The 17500-nt window shown below is 45.9% G+C and overlaps 3 protein-coding genes across 4 annotated transcripts in view; 1 reads left to right on the top strand and 2 right to left on the bottom strand.

Annotated features, from left to right (window-relative positions):
* LOC146686812 (uncharacterized) overlaps positions 1 to 7142 on the bottom strand; it is an 8469-nt gene extending 1327 nt beyond the window's left edge. Inside the window, exons 1-4 of one of the 2 annotated variants that reach the window (XM_085440283.1) lie at positions 4486 to 5518; positions 2451 to 2494; positions 1004 to 1171; positions 1 to 17 (exon numbers count right to left, since the gene is read on the bottom strand). The exon at positions 1 to 17 is cut by the window's left edge and continues 78 nt beyond it. In XM_085440283.1, coding sequence (XP_085296409.1) covers positions 1 to 17; positions 1004 to 1171; positions 2451 to 2494; positions 4486 to 4552 — 296 coding nt within the window. In that variant the 5' untranslated portion in view covers positions 4553 to 5518. Of the gene's footprint in view, positions 18 to 1003; positions 1172 to 2450; positions 2495 to 4485; positions 5519 to 6092 lie in introns of those variants that run through there. The other variant, XM_085440281.1, reaches the window with a different exon arrangement.
* A 5738-nt stretch (positions 7143 to 12880) lies between these two features.
* On the top strand, positions 12881 to 13405 carry LOC146686811 (corticoliberin-1-like). The gene has a single exon (XM_085440293.1). It carries the CDS (start codon positions 12917 to 12919, stop codon positions 13340 to 13342), a length of 426 nt encoding a protein of 141 aa, XP_085296419.1. The 5' UTR covers positions 12881 to 12916; the 3' UTR covers positions 13343 to 13405.
* Positions 13406 to 13623: 218 nt separating this feature from the next.
* The window catches only part of LOC146686810 (E3 ubiquitin-protein ligase TRIM63-like), a 13714-nt gene continuing 9837 nt past the window's right edge, over positions 13624 to 17500 (bottom strand). The window contains exons 7-9 of the mRNA XM_085440247.1: positions 17286 to 17410; positions 13974 to 14239; positions 13624 to 13887 (exon numbers count right to left, since the gene is read on the bottom strand). Of these exons, the coding sequence (XP_085296373.1) occupies positions 13810 to 13887; positions 13974 to 14239; positions 17286 to 17410 (469 nt within the window). The 3' untranslated portion in view covers positions 13624 to 13809. The remainder of the gene's footprint in view (positions 13888 to 13973; positions 14240 to 17285; positions 17411 to 17500) is intronic.

The raw sequence follows: 17500 nt of genomic DNA, 5'->3' as shown, positions 1-17500 counted from the left end.
ATGGAAGACGCTCCACCCTGTGAAACAAACAGGATTACATCACTGCTGGCTGTGAGCCAATCAGCTGCTGAGTTTGTTTTAACTTACAAACAGAAGCGAGAGTTTAGTACCAATGTTTGCTATTCAGGGTTAAAGTCATTTCAACACCTGAACACCTTTAAATCTGGTGAAGATGTGACACAGGTGAGCAGATGGGTTGCAGCGCCCTAAATTCAGCTCAAATGTGAGTTAGTATATCGTAACGCCTTTAATGAATTATTGGCAGTTTAAGAAGTTTTTTTTTTTTAATGGTTAAAAAGTGTGCCTTCCTCTTATCAAGCCCATCTGTCACAGAGCTACAGGTAAGGTCCACCTGGACAGGTCATCTGTCAGCACAGAGGAAACCGGAAGAACTCAGACCTTCTTTGTTCTCCTCTGAAGTAAATGACGTTTTTTTGCATCAATAGATAAATGAATGTTGGAACTGCACAGGTATTTTTAAAGGTGTACCTGGAGCGTCTACGAGCCTTTGATCCCTCAGAAGCCTGTTTAAAACTAATCTGTGGTTTCCATTACTGCTGCCAGGTACCAAAGGGATTACCAGGTGAAAACAGGCTGGCCACGTTAAGGCTGCGCGTCGTGTCACAACGCTCACTTTAGTTTTTGCTTAAAACATGTTGCTGCTCTTCAGTCATGCCTTAAATCAGAGGAAGGTCTTTTCAGGGACCTGCTTTTCAGAGTCAATTCAATTTTATTTATATAGTGCCAAATCACAACAAAAGTCGCCTCAAGGCGCTTCATAGATACAGAGAAAAACCCAACAATCATATGACCCCCTATGAGCAAGCACTTTGGCGACAGTGGGAAGGAAAAACTCCCTTTTAACAGGAAGAAACCTCCAGCAGAACCAGGTTCAGGGAGGGGCGGGGCCATCTGCTGCGACCGGTTGGGGTGAGAGAAGTAAAGGACCTCATACTGGTTGAGGTGGAGTTTCTAATCCAGTCGGCCAGGTGAGCGCCGTTACCTGCAGCAGCTCCACACAGACGGCAGGGAAGTAACCCTCATCCCCGTTCTTCAGCCGCCCGAACCACCACGCCTCATCCTCCTTAAACTGAACCTGGACCAGGTCCCCCTGGTTCAGGTTCAGCTCCTTCGGCCAGCGGCCCCGGTACTGGATCCTCGCCACCGCCATCTGCCAGTTACAGTCAGAAGTGCTTATGACTATATCGCCCCCCAGAGGATCAAACCTGAACAGCACTTTACTCTCTAACGAAAGTTCATGAAAAACTCATGGAAATATTCAGAAAACAGGAGCCGTTAGTTTAAACGTCATCATTCTGTTGGTGCATTCGGCTTTTCAAACCATAATATAATGATCAAAAGATAGTTTAGAGGTTTCAAAAGTCCCAGTAATTTAATTTCTGATTTATTCATGTTTTAGAACATTAAAAACGTGTTAACATGTCAGCATTTTGTATTTCAAAAGGTGGTTTTATATCACAAAAACACCATAAATCCTGCAGATAATAAGTATAAATGCCCAATAAAAGAAGATGAGCTGTAGATGTGTTTAATTCTTGCTTTTCATAAATTTAAACTGACAAATTCAGTTTTAAAGTAGTTTAAATGTTAAAAATATCGTGCAGATGTCATGGTTATATTAGTGCGTTTAACCAACGTGCGGGTTATTTAAAACAAATGGTCTTTGAACTTTAAAGGTTTTCTTTGAGTTAAAACTGTCAAAAGCACATTTAAAATCAGTCTAAGAGAACGAAATCGATGCTTTTATGAATGAATGTCACTCTGAGGACGCGTGTGTGCGTCTTTAATCGGCTCAGCAGGCTGTGAATACACAGAGGTCGGAGGTCGTGCTGATGTAACACTGATTAGCCTCTCTGGTCCCGAGCCAGAGCCTGAACCCTGACATCAAGACAAACGGGTTATTGAGCTGGACTCGGGCACTGAGGTGGCTCCGCCCATTTTACCTTCTGCATCTTTTCATTGATTCTTTCACCTGTGATGTGTTTTGGCTTCTCGACACTGGAGTGTTTTTATCGGCTTTGATCAGTAACCTGGCAGCTGTTGTCTGGTGGGGGTGAGAAGGCCGAGAAGTCGGGAGGCTAACAAATGTTCATCGTCTCATGAACACGAAACAGGAAGAAATACTGAGAAACCTTACTGAGGAGCCCGACGTGCCTCAACAAACGAGACCACTGTACTGCAGAGACACCAAACATTTGTTAACGTGATCGTTTCATGAATATTTCCTGTTCCAACATCAGTGAAATCCAACACCTCACAGCTCGTTCTCGTGTTTTAGTCGAGTCATCTTTTCTTTCATTTGTAAATTTGACCAGGATCTGCTGTTATCTCTTTTCAGTGATACAGGTAAACTGCTCACATGCTTTTCAAAATAAGATGTGTTTCTTAGTTTCAGATTTTCAGAATAAAGGTTTGATGAATGAATTTACCTTCTCTGCTCCCACATATCTCGTCCTTGTCCTCGACCTGCAGACTGACAAACACAGGAAGTCACATCAACCAATCAGCTCATCAATACAGGTCCCACAAAACTCCTGTGTGTGTGTTTGTTCCTGTTTTACTGACATTGTGGGTCATATATTTGTGTACACAGTGCTTCTGGGCACAAAAAGCTTTGGTTGGTAATGATAGTGATTCATGGTGTCAGCTGACGTACGAGAAGGTTCGGTGCGTTTTCAGTTCACCCGAGAAAAGAAAAACATACATTTGAATTTTTGCATTTGATTCTTACAAACAAACATGAGAAGCGAGGAAACTTCTGCATCCTGTGAGGAAGAAGAGACTGTGAGCTGGCTCCAGCATACAGAGATGCTCAAGTTAAGACAAGGAATTTAGATAAGAGCCGATCAGATCTGTGCAGACAGATTAAAGGATCAGAGACACACTGCAAGATGGAATCTGTGTGATTTAAGGAACAGCTGATTTTCTGCTGCCTCTCTTCCTCGCTGTTCTGTCCAAAGCGGCGAAGGTCCGATGTCATGTTTTTAACATCCACCAGGTTGCCAGTTATCTGTTTCACACCTCACCTTTCCATGGATATCTTACCCTCTCCTCGTGTTCAGTCTTATAACTAAAGATGTGTCAGGTTCACCTTCGAGGGAACGGTCTCTGGAGCGAGCCTGATCGAAGCGTGCGGTTAAAATGCTGCTGAAGGCGTTCACCGGTCACCTGGTAGATGGTTGTCACCGAGTGTCCTCAGCAAGTCGCTGTTACACCAGATTAGCTTTGTATAAAAGTGTAAAGATGGCATCACTTCCAGCTGCTTTATTCCATTCAGCGGTCCGAGACGGATCCTGGTCAGAGTCTGATCCCAGGAAACGCTGCGGCCTTCAGGTGCTTGGAGATGCCGGGAAACAGGATCAGGCTGAATTAGAGCAGGAAGTGAATGTTCAAGGATCAAACACAACCGAGACACATTACAGGAAGTAGAGCGGTGATATCTAAGACCTTCACGGTTCACGAAGGAGCCGTTTTAACTTTTCCTCACTGCGAAGATCAACTTCCTGTTGATCCACTCGCAGCTGTCCTCAGACCTTCTGATTGGCTGATACCTGGCAGGACTTCACAGCAGTGTAAACTTTATCACGCAGGGTTCACGTGAACGGGTGTATTTGAACCCAAAGACCGACCACTCTGTGAAACCCGCTCGGGTTAACTCGCTCCACACGGAGTGATGATGAAGCTTCGGTTTCCTGAAGCAGACTACGGTGGTCTGATATCGTATCATCGAGGCCAAAGGTCGCCGTCTGTCGCTGAGCTGACGAGTCGCTCTTTGCTGAGAGTTTCTCCGTTTTTCTTCATAAGAGCATCGCCAGATTCTCAGGTCTTTTCCTACAAACAGGTCATTTATAGCCTGAACTTGACAGAAAAGTTTTAATGTTGGAACTAAGAAACTTGATGTCAGCAGCGTGTTTCAATGAATCAGCAAAAAACCCTCGAAAACTGTAATAAAGCTGTTCACCATCTGCCGCCCAGCGAGGCGATGTAGAGGGCACAGCTGCGAGTGAGAGACTGTGGGCGTAAAACAGCGATGAAGAGCCCGTGACCGCATCATCGTCACGCTCTGATGAAGACAGCGGAGAGTTCAGACGCTGGAGTCTGTTTGGAGATCGTGGCGTCCTCCGGACAGCACTCGGCTCAAAGCAGCATCAATGCTGATCCGTGTCTGCGGGTTCAGGAGCGACAGCGTGATCATCACACTCCAGCTGCTGAACACCACCACCCACTGTAACATCTGGAGCTCCATGAAAGCAGCACCACCACGAAGAACAGCTGGCTTCAGCAGCAAACACACCAATCTCTGTCGTCGTCAGGCGTCGCTGCAGTTAGAGAAGCTTTCTGATGGTTTAGGTCAGATTCATGAGAAGGGCACCGCCCATCAGCACCTGAACTCGGCATTGACACAAAGCGCGACTCGAGGTGTTAAGGTGTGTCTGCTGAGAGGTGAAGGTGTGCTGCACTCACCCTGGGGGGAGAAGACGGTGGTATAAACCTCGATGTGTTCGTTGCTGTGTCTGTAGATCTGCTGCATGTCGTCTGCTCACACACACGCTGGCTGTGGGTTTAAATACCTGCAGCAGTAATCCTCACACAGCTCAGCACATTTATAACAGGACACGGTGAGTCAGAGAAACTGGCCCACCGACAGATCTGCTTCTCTGAAGGCTTACTCTGCTCACAGAATCAAATCCAGAGTGAGGCGGCTTTAAACTCTGCTTGCTGCTACAGGAGGCGTGGCCTAAATGGAACAGGTGACAGAAGCAGCCTGCTTCCAGTCACCAATCGCTTCCTCTGCACTGACGAGTAAAACCACCTGACACCTGTGGGGGTCCCAGGTGTCTCCCTTTATCCTCTCCCCTGCCTGTTTGTCATTTTGAGTGAAACAAAACAGCAGCTTCATCTTACACCTGACAGGTGTGCCATGCAGGACGTCAGCTGATCGATGAAACTCCAGAGAGGAGGGCTGTCAGTACACTGATTATCAGCTCTCTCTGTTAACCCCGGCTCTCTGCGTCCGAGCACATCAGGTGACTCTTCTTGTTCTGCGAGCGCTGCCCCAATCAGAGCCGTGCTCGGACGACGATGATGATGATAAAACTCTGAGAGGTGAAGCAGCTGAATCTGTGGCAGAGCGGGAAAACAAAGATCTGACTGCTGTGAATGAGTCTGTTTCTGAGCATGCTCAGTGCTGCGGTTTGTTTCTAAGGCCTACATTACAGCTGCGAGACTGTAGCTGTGTCCCAAAACCTAACAAGTATCTGGTAACGAATAAAGTGAAGGAAGTCTCATTTAAAACACTGATTTATCCTGCTAATCATTACATGACGAAGTTCAAAAGGGACATAAATGTGAGCTGTGGATTTTGTGGAAGCCATCCTGAGACTGTGCAGCACCTCTTCTGGATCTGTTCATGCGCTGGAACATTTTGGAAAGACTTCAGTAGATTCATTGCTGGACATCACTACAAAGACTTTACTGTGAAACGGGAAAATGTTGTATTTTGTTTCTTTCAAAGGCAAAAAAAGGAAGATGTTTACTTTATAATAAACTTGTTAGTTATCTTAGCTAAATTTTATTTTCACAAATGCAAATACAGTAACAAAAAACCTAATTTTAAACATTACTACAATGTTTTATGTTACATAAAATTGATTCGTGGATCAATTAACGAAAAGGCTGTGAAAACTATTACTGTTTGTAGTAATTACAAATTATTTGAATGTATGTAAATCTTTGTATTACACCCCCTGGCATATGTTCATTTTGTTCTGGTTGTGTACTAGTGATGCGCGACTCATGAACGAATCGTTCAATACTCGAGAATCACTTTACTGACTCATGAATCATGATTCACAAGCCCAACTGACTCATCCCTGTTGCTGTTAGCAGCAATGTAGCTAGCTTATAATTAAAATTGTGGAGAAAAACAACATCCAGTATCGTAACAAAAAGATTTCTGCTCTGAACTGGAAGAAAAAACCCTGAGTAGAAGCTCACATCAAGACAATAGCTCCTCGGTTCACAGTAACATCGCTCTGCTAACATGCTAACAGCACATTTGAGCTACTCACCCCCTCCCTCCTGGCTCACAGCTTCTTCTTCTTCTTCTTGGTTGGCAACCAATGTTAAGGCGCATTACCGCCCCTGGCTCACAGCTCAGTGGACATTTAGATGAGAAAATATATATTTAACACATTTAAGGAAAATACTATTAAAATAAAAATAAACAAAATAAATGTTTATTAAGCAATTTTGATAGGAAATTGCTTAATTTTAGAAATGTTTTTGCTCTTTTTTTTCTCTATAAAATAGTTGTTTTCTTTTAGAATCACTCGTCTTAGCAGTAGGATTTACATGAAAAGAGAAACAAATTAAGTTTGAGTGAAAATGTACATTTTTTGCACTCTCTGGTCGACTGACTCAGTGAATCAAATGACTCAAAAAACCCGATTCACTTTGGTGAGTGACTCATTAACACTCGATTCAGATAAAAGAATCAAATTTACCATCACTATTGTATACATGTTCTGTATACTGTTTCTTAATAAAGTTTAATAATTTTGAAAACAAAACGTCGGCTGCATCCTCCGGAGGCTGCATTTGAAGGCCGATTACGTCACAGCCAGGCGACGAAGGCTGTCCCAATTCGTCGACTCCTCCGAATGCAGCCGACAAATGCGTCCTCCTTTTCCCCGAATTTGAAGGATGGGTCGGGTGTGTCCTTCGTGGCCTACCATATCCCAGAATTCATAGCACGGCCAGCTCGATAGCTGACCGGGGGGTTCAGTGGTCTCTAAGATAACTTAAAAATGTTATTGTTTGGCTTTTAACGGTGTTTTATTTGTTGGTGAGTAAATTGGTTTGGCTGAGATCAAAGTTATTAGATTAAATAAAACTTTATTAATCCCCTGGGTGGGTTCCTCCGGGATTTTCACACAGCTGAATAAACGTCAAACAGAAAACTGATTAAACAGACGTGTGAGACGGTCGAGAGTTTACTCCAGTGTCCTGTTATATTTTAGACAGCAAGGAGCAGACGGCGAGTTTATTAAACTCCACCGAGACAGCGGTGACGACAATCTGAAGGCTAGACCGTCCAATTTCACAACCTCGCACTTCCGGCCTTCTCGGTCTTCGAAGGACCCGGCCCACGTAGACCGCGAAGGCCGGGTCCTTCGAAGGATGCAGCCGACGTTTTATATCCATGGAAACATGAAAGCTTTCTTTCCCACAGCCTGACGGAGGAGACGTGACATCAGATCAGAGAGATGATTAGTTGATCAGGTGAGTCATTCCTACTATTCGGTGCCATTTCAGTGTGATCACTCTTCATCAAAAAATACAAAATTTTGAATTATTTTAACATTTCATCTAAAAGAGGGATTTTCAACCTATAAGAAAAATGTATTGGTCCAGCTAAGGATATTATATTATAATATTTTTTAAAATCAAAGTCTTTACCCATGACGTGCCAAATGTCCACCCTGTTACAGGACATTCAATTTTCTATTAATAACTGTTTTGAATACACAGTTATAGTAATATTTACATTTTCTAAAAGCTACAATGTCCCTTTTTAAAATCTGCAAGGAAATTTCATGTTACAGTGCATAGCAATAACAGGGGTGACGGTAACAGGGGGGAGATTTTATGCTAAACTTAGCCATTACTACTAGTATGATGAACAACAAGCTAGTACATGGTGACCACTAAGAACCATTTTTAACATGTTTATTAGCCATATTATAAAAATTACAAAAAAAATTTGTTTCCACTATTAATAAGCGTAACAGGTTGGACGTGTTATGCTTTGCCACATTACAAAATCTTGCTAAAACATTGAAAAAAGGGTTGATTAAAGAGTGGTACTTACTCGTCTTCTTCTTGAAAGTTTTCCCTCCAAAATATCTTACATCCGGGAGTGTCATGTGACTAAAAGAATAATCAGGTGATGTGTTCTATGGAATTCTTATCAGAGTAACAGGGGTGACAGTTGATTCAGGGACACAACATTTTTTAAAGATTTTAAGTATTAAACATGCATTAATAATAAAAAAGAACATTTGATGAGGAACATTAGAAATAAGCCAATCCAGAAATGATGAAAAATCTAGATTTTTTTTTTTTTTTTTAAGTTATATTTGTAACTGAAGTCGAGCAAGCATGACTGGGGACATAGTACTTTAGTGACTTGTGCTAAAATAAAAGTAATTTACTTTTAATGTATTTATCCTGTGTATATATCAATGTGTTCTATGGTAGAGGGGGGTTAAACATACAAGAAAATGGTTTAGAAATAAGCATTAGACAAGTTTTACACTAAATATACCATATTATGTCATTAGGACTCAAATGGCACCGAATAGTAAGAATGACCCAGGTGTGTTCTGTGTTTGCAGCAGTGTGAGAGTCTCTACCAGAGTCACACAGATGAGCTCAGGTGTGCTCTGTGAGGCGTTCAGGGTCAGTCCGTCTAAACACGTCACATCAGATTTATATAGCAACTGTTCCTGGATCAGATTAAAGGGGATTAAAAAGGCGACACAGAGGCTCTTCTGAGAAACACACACACAAACACACACACACGTTTTCCTGTCTTAGTGGGGACATTCTGTTTCTGAGGTTCCAGGAGAGGTACGAATTGCGAGTGCAAATTTTGACCCGATTTTTCTTGCTTTCAGCTGATCGCTCAGTGTCATGTCAATCACACATGTGCTTACACAGGGACCTGAAGAGCCTTTCCAGCGGCTCCGTGGACCTCAGGGGGCAGCGGTGTTGGAAACGACACGCTCTTCACTGCTCGGGACAGTTACAAAGCTTGAGCGATACATGTTTTTATTAAACATTTTAAGATAATACAACAAACTCATTTAGAGGATATGAAGTCAGAGAGATATGTGCTTTGGAACAACAAGCAGGCGCATCAACGGCAGAGCGCAGCTTCACTCTGAGTTTGTGGTAACTCACAGCGATGGTCCGCGTCAGCCCTGACCTTGTGTTAAAGTAATACTAAGGCAATAAAGGTATTTCTGGTGTAGCACAACTTTATCCTTTCAACAGCCACCCAAGGTTAAATAACTAGCAACAGAGATCCTACAGCTTCAAACTGTATGACCCTTCCAGGGCCTGAAGCTAAGTAAAGTGCCCCTCCCACAGCCAAACCCATCTGTTCTCTGATTGGACATTGTCATGTGATTGACATGACATTGACCAATCAGCTGAACTGATTCAAAATTCGTACTCGTAAGTTGAGAGTCACACACAGCCAGGGAACCAGAGTTTGACACGTAGCTTTCTGCTTTCTATCTGTAAGCAGACCTTAACAAAATAATGTGTAACGTGTCTAAATACTTTTACAAACACACAAATTCTCCTCTATAGATGCACAAACATGACATTTTCAGATTTTTTGGTTTACAAGGTTACAAAACTCCCAACTACGCAGTCTGATTTACAAGTTCAGAGCATGGATGAGGACAGTTTGAGCCTGTAACGTCTGCCATGTCGGTGCAGGACGACATGGCACAAAAACACAAAAAGGTGCACAGAAGTTCGTCTGCTGCGTACATGCGTGTGCGCTGAAGGACGTGCTGGTCATGCTGGTAAAACCCTCAGTTGTTCATCCTCCACAGTATAAACGTATCTCTGCTGCTGATGGTCCACACAGAACAGTCTGAACTCCTGCAGCCTGCACATCACCTGAAGCTCTCCGACCTCTCACCTCACTCAGGGCCTTGAACGTCGGTTTGGTGGTAACCTCCCTCCTCCTGAATGTCCTCTCCTACAAACTGGTCACTGCCGGTGTTCACGCTGAGCCCAGCAGCTCTGCAGACGGCTGTACAGAAGCTGCGAGCAGAGGTCCTCCTGTAACCTGTAAGCCAACGTTCTTTAGTTTTTCTCCCAGGAGCAGATACACTGCTTCATCTCTCTGAGGTCAGGCTCAGAGGCTGTGGCAGAGCTGCATGTGCGCACCGCTCAGCTTCACCGAGTTTGTGGACGCTTTAAAGTCCGTTAAAGACAAAAACGTGTTTCTGTTAGAGACGCTCCTCAACTCTTCCCTGTGGGATTTTTGCTTTTCTTTACGTTTTGTTGCATTGCACACGTCTCATTGAATCTCCACGCTGCACAGGGGTGTGGTCTCCGGGTCTGCTCCTGGTCAGACTTTCACCTCATCACCATCCAGCTCATGTAAACACTTTGTTTTTGAAATGAAGATCCAGATGAAAGATCTCAGTTTTTCCCCGCTGTAGTTTGTGAAAGGTCAGAGGTCACTGCAGCAGGACGGAAAGGTGAGGAGGCAGAGATATAAACACTGGGATGGACTTCCTGTTGGTAAACCTGACGGTGAGGAGACACATCGACCTTTAAACAAACAGAAGCAGGGCTTTATTCGGTCTTTACTTTGGAGTCACAAGTTTACTTGAGAATCCATAGAAGCAAAACCGGAACGACACCTGCAGAGAGTCCAGGTCCTGCAGGTGACGAGGCCGCGCTGCTCGTTATACAGTAAGTGGATCCTGACAGAGAGCGTGAACGTGGCCGCCGACCTGCTGGGAGTTCCCCGAGGAAACATCCAGGAGCTCTGGAGGAAAGGACCGAGGAGACGATAGCGCCTCTGTTTGAGTCGTCCTCCTATTTAAAGGCCGTCTGCCCTCAAAGCGTTTATGGTTCATTCTCACTGGGAATAACTGTGTGACCTCATCACTAATGGTAGCGGACACGGCGCTGCTCCGATGTCCACCTCGCTGAGCTTCCTCCTGCTGCAGCACAAATATCAAAGCTGTGAATTCGTCCCAACTGTCAGAGCGTTTTCAGACCTCGCAGCAGATGAAGGTCACACGCCGAGTCCACAGTCGGGCTGAGAAAGGTCACGTTGTCCTCACGCTCGCCACCTCCACCGCCAAGGCCGCCCAGCCGACAGGAAGTGATTGGCTGTCACAGTCAGAGAGAAACAAAACCGTGTTTCATGTTCATTCCTCCTGAATTCTTCTCTCCACAGCTGGAATGCCACAGGACCGACCACCGCCCTCCGTCTGGATCACTTCCTGTCAGGACGTGGAAATCAGTGGAAATATTTCTCTGTACAAATGCAACGAATCGATCAGCTGATCACTGCAGCTATGAATCCTTCCAGCTGTTTGGCTTCATGCTGACTGAAGAAGAGGAGGACGATGAAGGTCACCTCTGTCCTCATCAGGAAACAGAACTGGAACCACAGAGAAAGTAGCTGGACAACATCAGCGTCATCACTGAGCGCGTGCAGAGCCCCTCCCCCCCGCTCTCTGATATAAAGCAGAAACAGCTCGAGTGTTTCTGTTTGAGTGAAGAGACGCCGCAGAGACGCAAACGCACGTCAGGTAAGAAGATCCATCGTCACGCCACAGACGCAGGAAACCCGAGTCGTCTTTCCTCCGATAATTGGAATTCTTATTTCTGTGCTTTATCCTCGACTTCCTGTCCGAGTGACCGCGGGGTGTGATCCGTCTGCAGTCGTTTCCAGCCTTGTGCGTGCACGCGTCTGTCTTTATTCACCTGTGACCGCTAAGGCCCGAGCTGCTGCAGTCACCGTGCCAGGTGTTTCACACCTTGCTAAAGATGCAAGAATGAAACTGAGCTCACGAGGCTCAGGTGGAGGCGGAGCAGCTCTCTCCATCCTGACTGTCGGTGGAGCGACGGTGCAGACTGCAGATGGACAGGCGAAGCTCTGAGACCTCGGTCGGCGTGGAGTCTGCTTCCTGTTGTCCTTTCAGTCTAGCAGCACTGAGATTCGGCTTCGTGCTTATCAGAGTTCGAAGGCTGGACTTTCCACGGTTAGAGTCGTATGTCTGTGAAGGTTCTCAGTCCTCCAGGTCATCGTGGTCTAAGGAGCTTGCAAAGAAAAGCGTCTGGACTTCTTTGAGTTGCTTGAAGACGTTTCACCTCCGAGAAGCTTCTTCAGTTCTAAGGTCAAATGGTGGGGAGTCCCAGATTTAAGTCTGGTAACGCCCACTCACATCCTGGGCCATCTGACCTCAGGAAATCACATGATAGGGTGGGGCCAGGTTTCACAGCGAGCTCACCCGAAACCCTGGCTGATTGTGACCCACACCTAAATAATTTAAAGGAGTCCAGACGCTTTTCTTTCCGAGCTCCTTAGACCTCGGTTAGGGTCCTCAGCCGTTCAGACCATGGCACAGTGAAACAAACACTCACCCTGCAGTTCAACTGTGTGTGTGTGTTTGAGGAAGACAACACCGGCGTGCTGAGGGTCTGCCTGATGCGGCCCAGATATCCAGTTAGCATCCACGACAGGTTAGATCAGGGGTGGGCAACTCCAGGCCTCGAGGGCCGGTGTCCTGCAGGTTTTATATCTCACCTTGGGTCACCTGAATCACATGATTAGTTCCTTACCAGGCCTCTGGAGAACTTCAGGACATGTTGAGGAGCTAATTCAGCCGTTTAAATCAGCTGTGTTGGTTCAAGGACACGTCTAAAACCTGCAGGGACACCGGCCCTCGAGGCCTGGAGTTGCCCACCCCTGGGTTAGATTCAGTTCAACAGAACTTACATTGCAAACAGGAAAACAGCTGTACTGAAGCCACGCCCTAACCTGGCCCCAGGTGTGTCTGCGACCTGGTGGCTGTTACCAGGAAGCGTCTTCAGTTCGCGTGACGCCGGGTCACCGTCACAGGCGAGCTTTTAGGTTGTTTGGTTCACTTCCTGAAATAAAACCCTTCAACTGAGAAAAGACGGTCAGCTGACACTCGTGCCGTAACAGCAGACGCCCGCTCACATCTTCGTCTGCTCAGGTCGTTTTCAGGGCGTCCGCCTCGCCGACGGTGTCGATGATGCGGTTGGTTGCAGGTGTGTGAATGAGCGTGCTCTCTCCTCTTCCTCCTGCAGACTGCCCTCTGAGATGAAGCTGAATGTGTTGCTGTGGCTCACGGCTCTGCTCGCCGCTGTCCTCCCTCGCTCTGCTGACGCCCAGCCTGCCGCCGCTACTGCTGACCGCCGCCTCTTTCCCCGACCACTGCTCCTCCACCTGGGGCAAGAGCTCTCCCTCAGGATGGGTGGAGGAAGCGGTGCTCCCGAGCTCCTCTCCTCCTCTTCCTCAGCGGTGAAATGGGCTCTGCTGCAGCTCACACAGCGCCTCTTACAGGCCCGGGCGGAGCAGCAGCAGGACGAGGAAGCCGGGGAGAAGGGGAAGAGGTCCGACGAGCCTCCCATCTCTCTGGACCTGACCTTCCACCTGCTCAGGGAGGTTCTGGAGATGGCCCGGGCGGAGCAGATTGCGCAGCAGGCCGACAGCAACCGCATGATCATGGATACCCTCGGAAAGTGAAGAAGAAGAAGACTGCACTTCCAGCATGACTGTTCGTCCTGAAATGTTGGCGTGCGACACTTCAGCCGGTGCGGCCGTTTACTGACACCTGATGTTTTAACTTCATGAATAAAATCTTTGTTGGTTGAACAGCTTGTTTTTGAAAACTGACATTTTACCTGTTCAATAAAAAGACAAACCAGCTCCCCCTGTCTCAGCTGATCTCCGTCTGTAAAGCTAAACGATTTCTGGTTTGGAGTTTGGTGTCAGCTGACTGGCCCCAGGCAGGAGCAGAATAAAGGTCAATAATAAAAAATCATTTATTTCACAATTAAAGAGAAAAAAGATTCCAGACTTTAAGCAACAAAACACAGAATTAAACGTCTTCTCTTGAAACTACAAAGCAGCGCGTTCAGCAAACGTCTTCTGGAAGCAAACGTTTATCGTATTTGCTGCGTGGATGACGAGGACAGGAACAGATCCAGGTCCTACTTCTGGTTGAGCCAGCTGAAGGAGAACACGTGCTTGGGTCCGTCTTTGTCCTCCGCCTCGCTCTGCAAGTCAGACTGAATAAGGAGAAGGTTATTGAGGCAGGTCACCTGTCTCCTACGGGTGTGCTTACATTTCAGAACTGAAGGCAATGAGGTCATACCTGGGGGGCGGGGCTAGTAGTTGGGAGTGGCAGAGGAGGCGGGGTCTGGTTTGATGTCGAAGGGGAGGCACTCTTAGTTTGCGATGATGTAGGGGGCGTGGTCTCTGGGGCTTTCGGAGGGGGTGGAGCTGAGAGACCAGGCGACAGAGGAGGTTGCCGATTGGCCGGCAGTCCTGCAGACGCAGCTTGCTGCGACTCTGCAGGACTGCTGGCCGTCTGAACTTTGACCTCCCCCTCATCTTCATCATCATCTTCGTCTTCATCAACTGAGAAACACAGTGTTAACAATTAGCATGTAGCACACATGCAGGTTAGCATGCACCGTGCTAAAGTATAAAAGGTTTATGAATAAATACATTTATAGCATCGTCTGTGCTGTGTGTGCTTGGCTAAGCACAGGGGTCACAACCTTTAACACCCAAAGAGCCACTTGGACCCGGTTTCCACGCAAAAGAAAACTGGGAGCCGCAAATACTTTTTGAAATCTAAAGTGAAGATAACACTGTATATGTTGTTATTTTTACCTTTATGCTTTGTGTGAACAACTAAAGTAAGTAAGTAAAGTTTATTCATTAAGCGCTTTTCACAGACAGGCAGTCACAAAGCGCTGCACACAAATATTAAAATAAACAATACAATCAATAGACATTATACACAATGTAAAAGATCAAATGTAAATAATGTAAAGAATATAAAATACGTACAACAAAAGGCTTGTTTGAAAAGAAAAGTTTTTAACTGCTTTTTAAAAGAATCCACGGAGCAACTAAGGTGTGTTGCTTATGAAATCCACGAAGTGCTACAGAGAAAATTACCTTTTATTTATGTAATTAACACATTTTGAACTCTTAAAGAAATATAACCAAAGGAAAGACGCTGAACTAAAATGATCCAGCAGACAAAAGCTGCTGTGAGCCACCCTCATATCGCCTTTGTGCTTTTGGAGCCTTGACCTGACTTTTAAAAAATAACTGGAAAAAAGTACTATGCTGCTAAAAATGAAAAATGGATATTTGCAAAATTCTGCCTAAATATGTATTTTACCTGGTTAATGTGTGTGGCGGGGCGTGGTCTGCAGTGCCGCTGCATGGAAGTCGGACGCACCTGAGCGGCACCCGCAATCACGCCTCGCCGCCTTAAAGTCTGTGCTCTCTCTGCTGTTGTGTTGGTGTGTGTCGGGCCGTGAGCTGCAAAGCTACAGCCGGCTGTATGTGTACAGCAACCGTGTGTGAAAAGCGGTCAATAAAGAGATGCTGAAAAGCTTGTTCATGCAAGCATCGTCGGGTCTGCTGTGATATGTTTACAATGAGACTTGTGGTCCTGAACCTCTGCGCACAGCATCTGCAAAACGAGGCTTTCATCTTTACGCAGGACTGTAAGCTGTCATCTGTGAGGCGTGAGCGGTGTTTGTTTTTAACGTAGTTCACGGTGGAGAACAGCTGCTGACATAATGTGGATCCGAAGGTCCATAACTGGCCCACCTGGGGTTGAAAGTCTCGATAAATGCACAGCGTTTCGGCGGGTACACCGGCTTCCGCGAGTGTGACGCTTATTTTGAGCGATGAAAAAATAATACGATATAATTTTATTTTTATATTTCAAAATCACAGTAATCTCCCAATTTAGAACTACAAGTTAAAAAGAACTAAACACAAATAAAATACACTTCAGCTAAATACTTCTAATTTATTTTCCCAAACCACCCGGAGCCGCAAAATAAGGACTAAAGAGCCGCGGGTTTCCGACCCCTGGTTTAGCACGTTAGCTAATCCAAGCAAACACTGTCTGCTCCAGTCTGAGAAATTAGCCGTGTTTAATGTAAATATTAACAGTATGCTAGCAACAATGGCATTCTCTTACGTGATAGACGTGACCAAAAAGCGCCAGACCCCCTAGCTGGTCGCGTGCACATTCGAGGTGCGAATGTGCACGCGCAAACTGGTCGTGCTTCAAAATATGCAATTTTCACGCGCGTGAAGCGGAAATGTGGGAGGAAGTAGTGTCACACGGTATGTTTGCAAGATGGCAGCTGTCGAGAGAGAGTCTCCCTTCTCTATTTACTGTGGAGAGCAGAGCAGCGGCGTAAAGGACGTCCTCGCCGTACCTGGGTCCATCAGGTCCTCCAGAAGCATGAGCAGTTTGGTGAGTTTCACCATTTGCTCCAGGAGCTGCGCCTGGATGACGTTTATTTCAGCAGTACCACCGTCTTTCCCTCGCCCAGTTTGAGCAGCTGCTGTCCCGCGGCAGTCCAAGCATCGCCTGCCTAAACACCAACTACAGGCGCTCAATCCCACCTGCAGAGCGCCTGTTGGGAGCTCGCCTTGTAATCGGAAGGTTGCCGGTTCGAGCCCCGACTCGGACAGTCTCGGTCGTTGTGTCCTTGGGCAAGACACTTCACCCGTTGCCTACTGGTGGTGGTCAGAGGGATATGTAAAGCGCTTTGGGGTCCTTAGGGACTAGTAAAAGCGCTTTACAAATACAGGCCATTTAACATGGTAGTCCTTTATTGATACCTGTGCTAATAAGCTCATTTGAAGTCCCAGCGACTTCCCCACAACGGCTCTGAGCCACCCACAAAACTCTAATGAGCGTTCCTGCCTTTTTAAAAATTTTCTTAATAAATGGAGCTTGCCTCCAAAATAAACTAACCTCTCTTTATTCTCTTAAACAATTGGTCTTCACTGTTCCTATATAGTAGTTTATTATGAGATAAATTCTACATGTGTCAAGTTGTGTGCCAATATTTGCTGTGTAGTAGAACTGAGACATTAGTTATTACAAAAATTTATTTGAAATAATATTAAAGTTCTCGGTAGAGAAAGCAGCTGGTGTCGTACAGCTCCGGGTGGTTGGCTACGGCGTTGATGAGCCTTTCCCCCATATTGATAAATGGCTTTGGCTGGACCTGCCCCTTTAAACTAGGTCAGAGCATCACGTCACCGGGCTCCTGATTGGTTGTCGCAGCGCGACTTGACGCTGGAGTTCAGATTTTTCCAACTCGAGTGGTAGACACGATTAGCGCGTATGCACAAAATGCAACACACAAACTGCAGCGCATATTTTACTTCTGCTTCAAACTTACTTCTGCGTGTTTTCCCGACGCAAATCTGCTTCTGAAGTTTCGCGGGATCTCCAGTCGTGCTTCATCGCACTCCTCCATTGACTTTACCTGTAAACCTGACGCTCTGGTCGCGTCTGTCGCGCTCGGTGTGTACGCACTGTTATTGATAGTGATACAGTTTTACTGAAGACTAAAACGGCGTTACTAAAACATGAAGTTATCTGTGATTGGTAAGTGAAGACGCTGTTTACGCTTGATGAAGTCGATGTCGCTCAGCGCTCTCCTCTGATGCTCAAAGTTCGCCGTGAAGTGATCCATGTTCTCGTAGCCGTGCTGGACCTTATCGAGGTGAGACGTGTCGGAGCCCTCCGTGATCCTGATGGCACAAAACGGACATCAGTAACAACAAGGAAGAGCAAACAAAAATATTTATTAAAACAACCATGAGAAACAGACAACAAACAAC

This window comes from Copadichromis virginalis, linkage group LG18 (genome assembly GCF_057382275.1).
Source record: "Copadichromis virginalis isolate Kocher_CV1m ecotype Utaka linkage group LG18, C_Virginalis_male_GT1.1, whole genome shotgun sequence".
In the NCBI taxonomy this organism is placed as follows: Eukaryota; Metazoa; Chordata; class Actinopteri; order Cichliformes; family Cichlidae; genus Copadichromis; species Copadichromis virginalis.
This window is presented reverse-complemented; position numbering and strand designations above follow the sequence as displayed.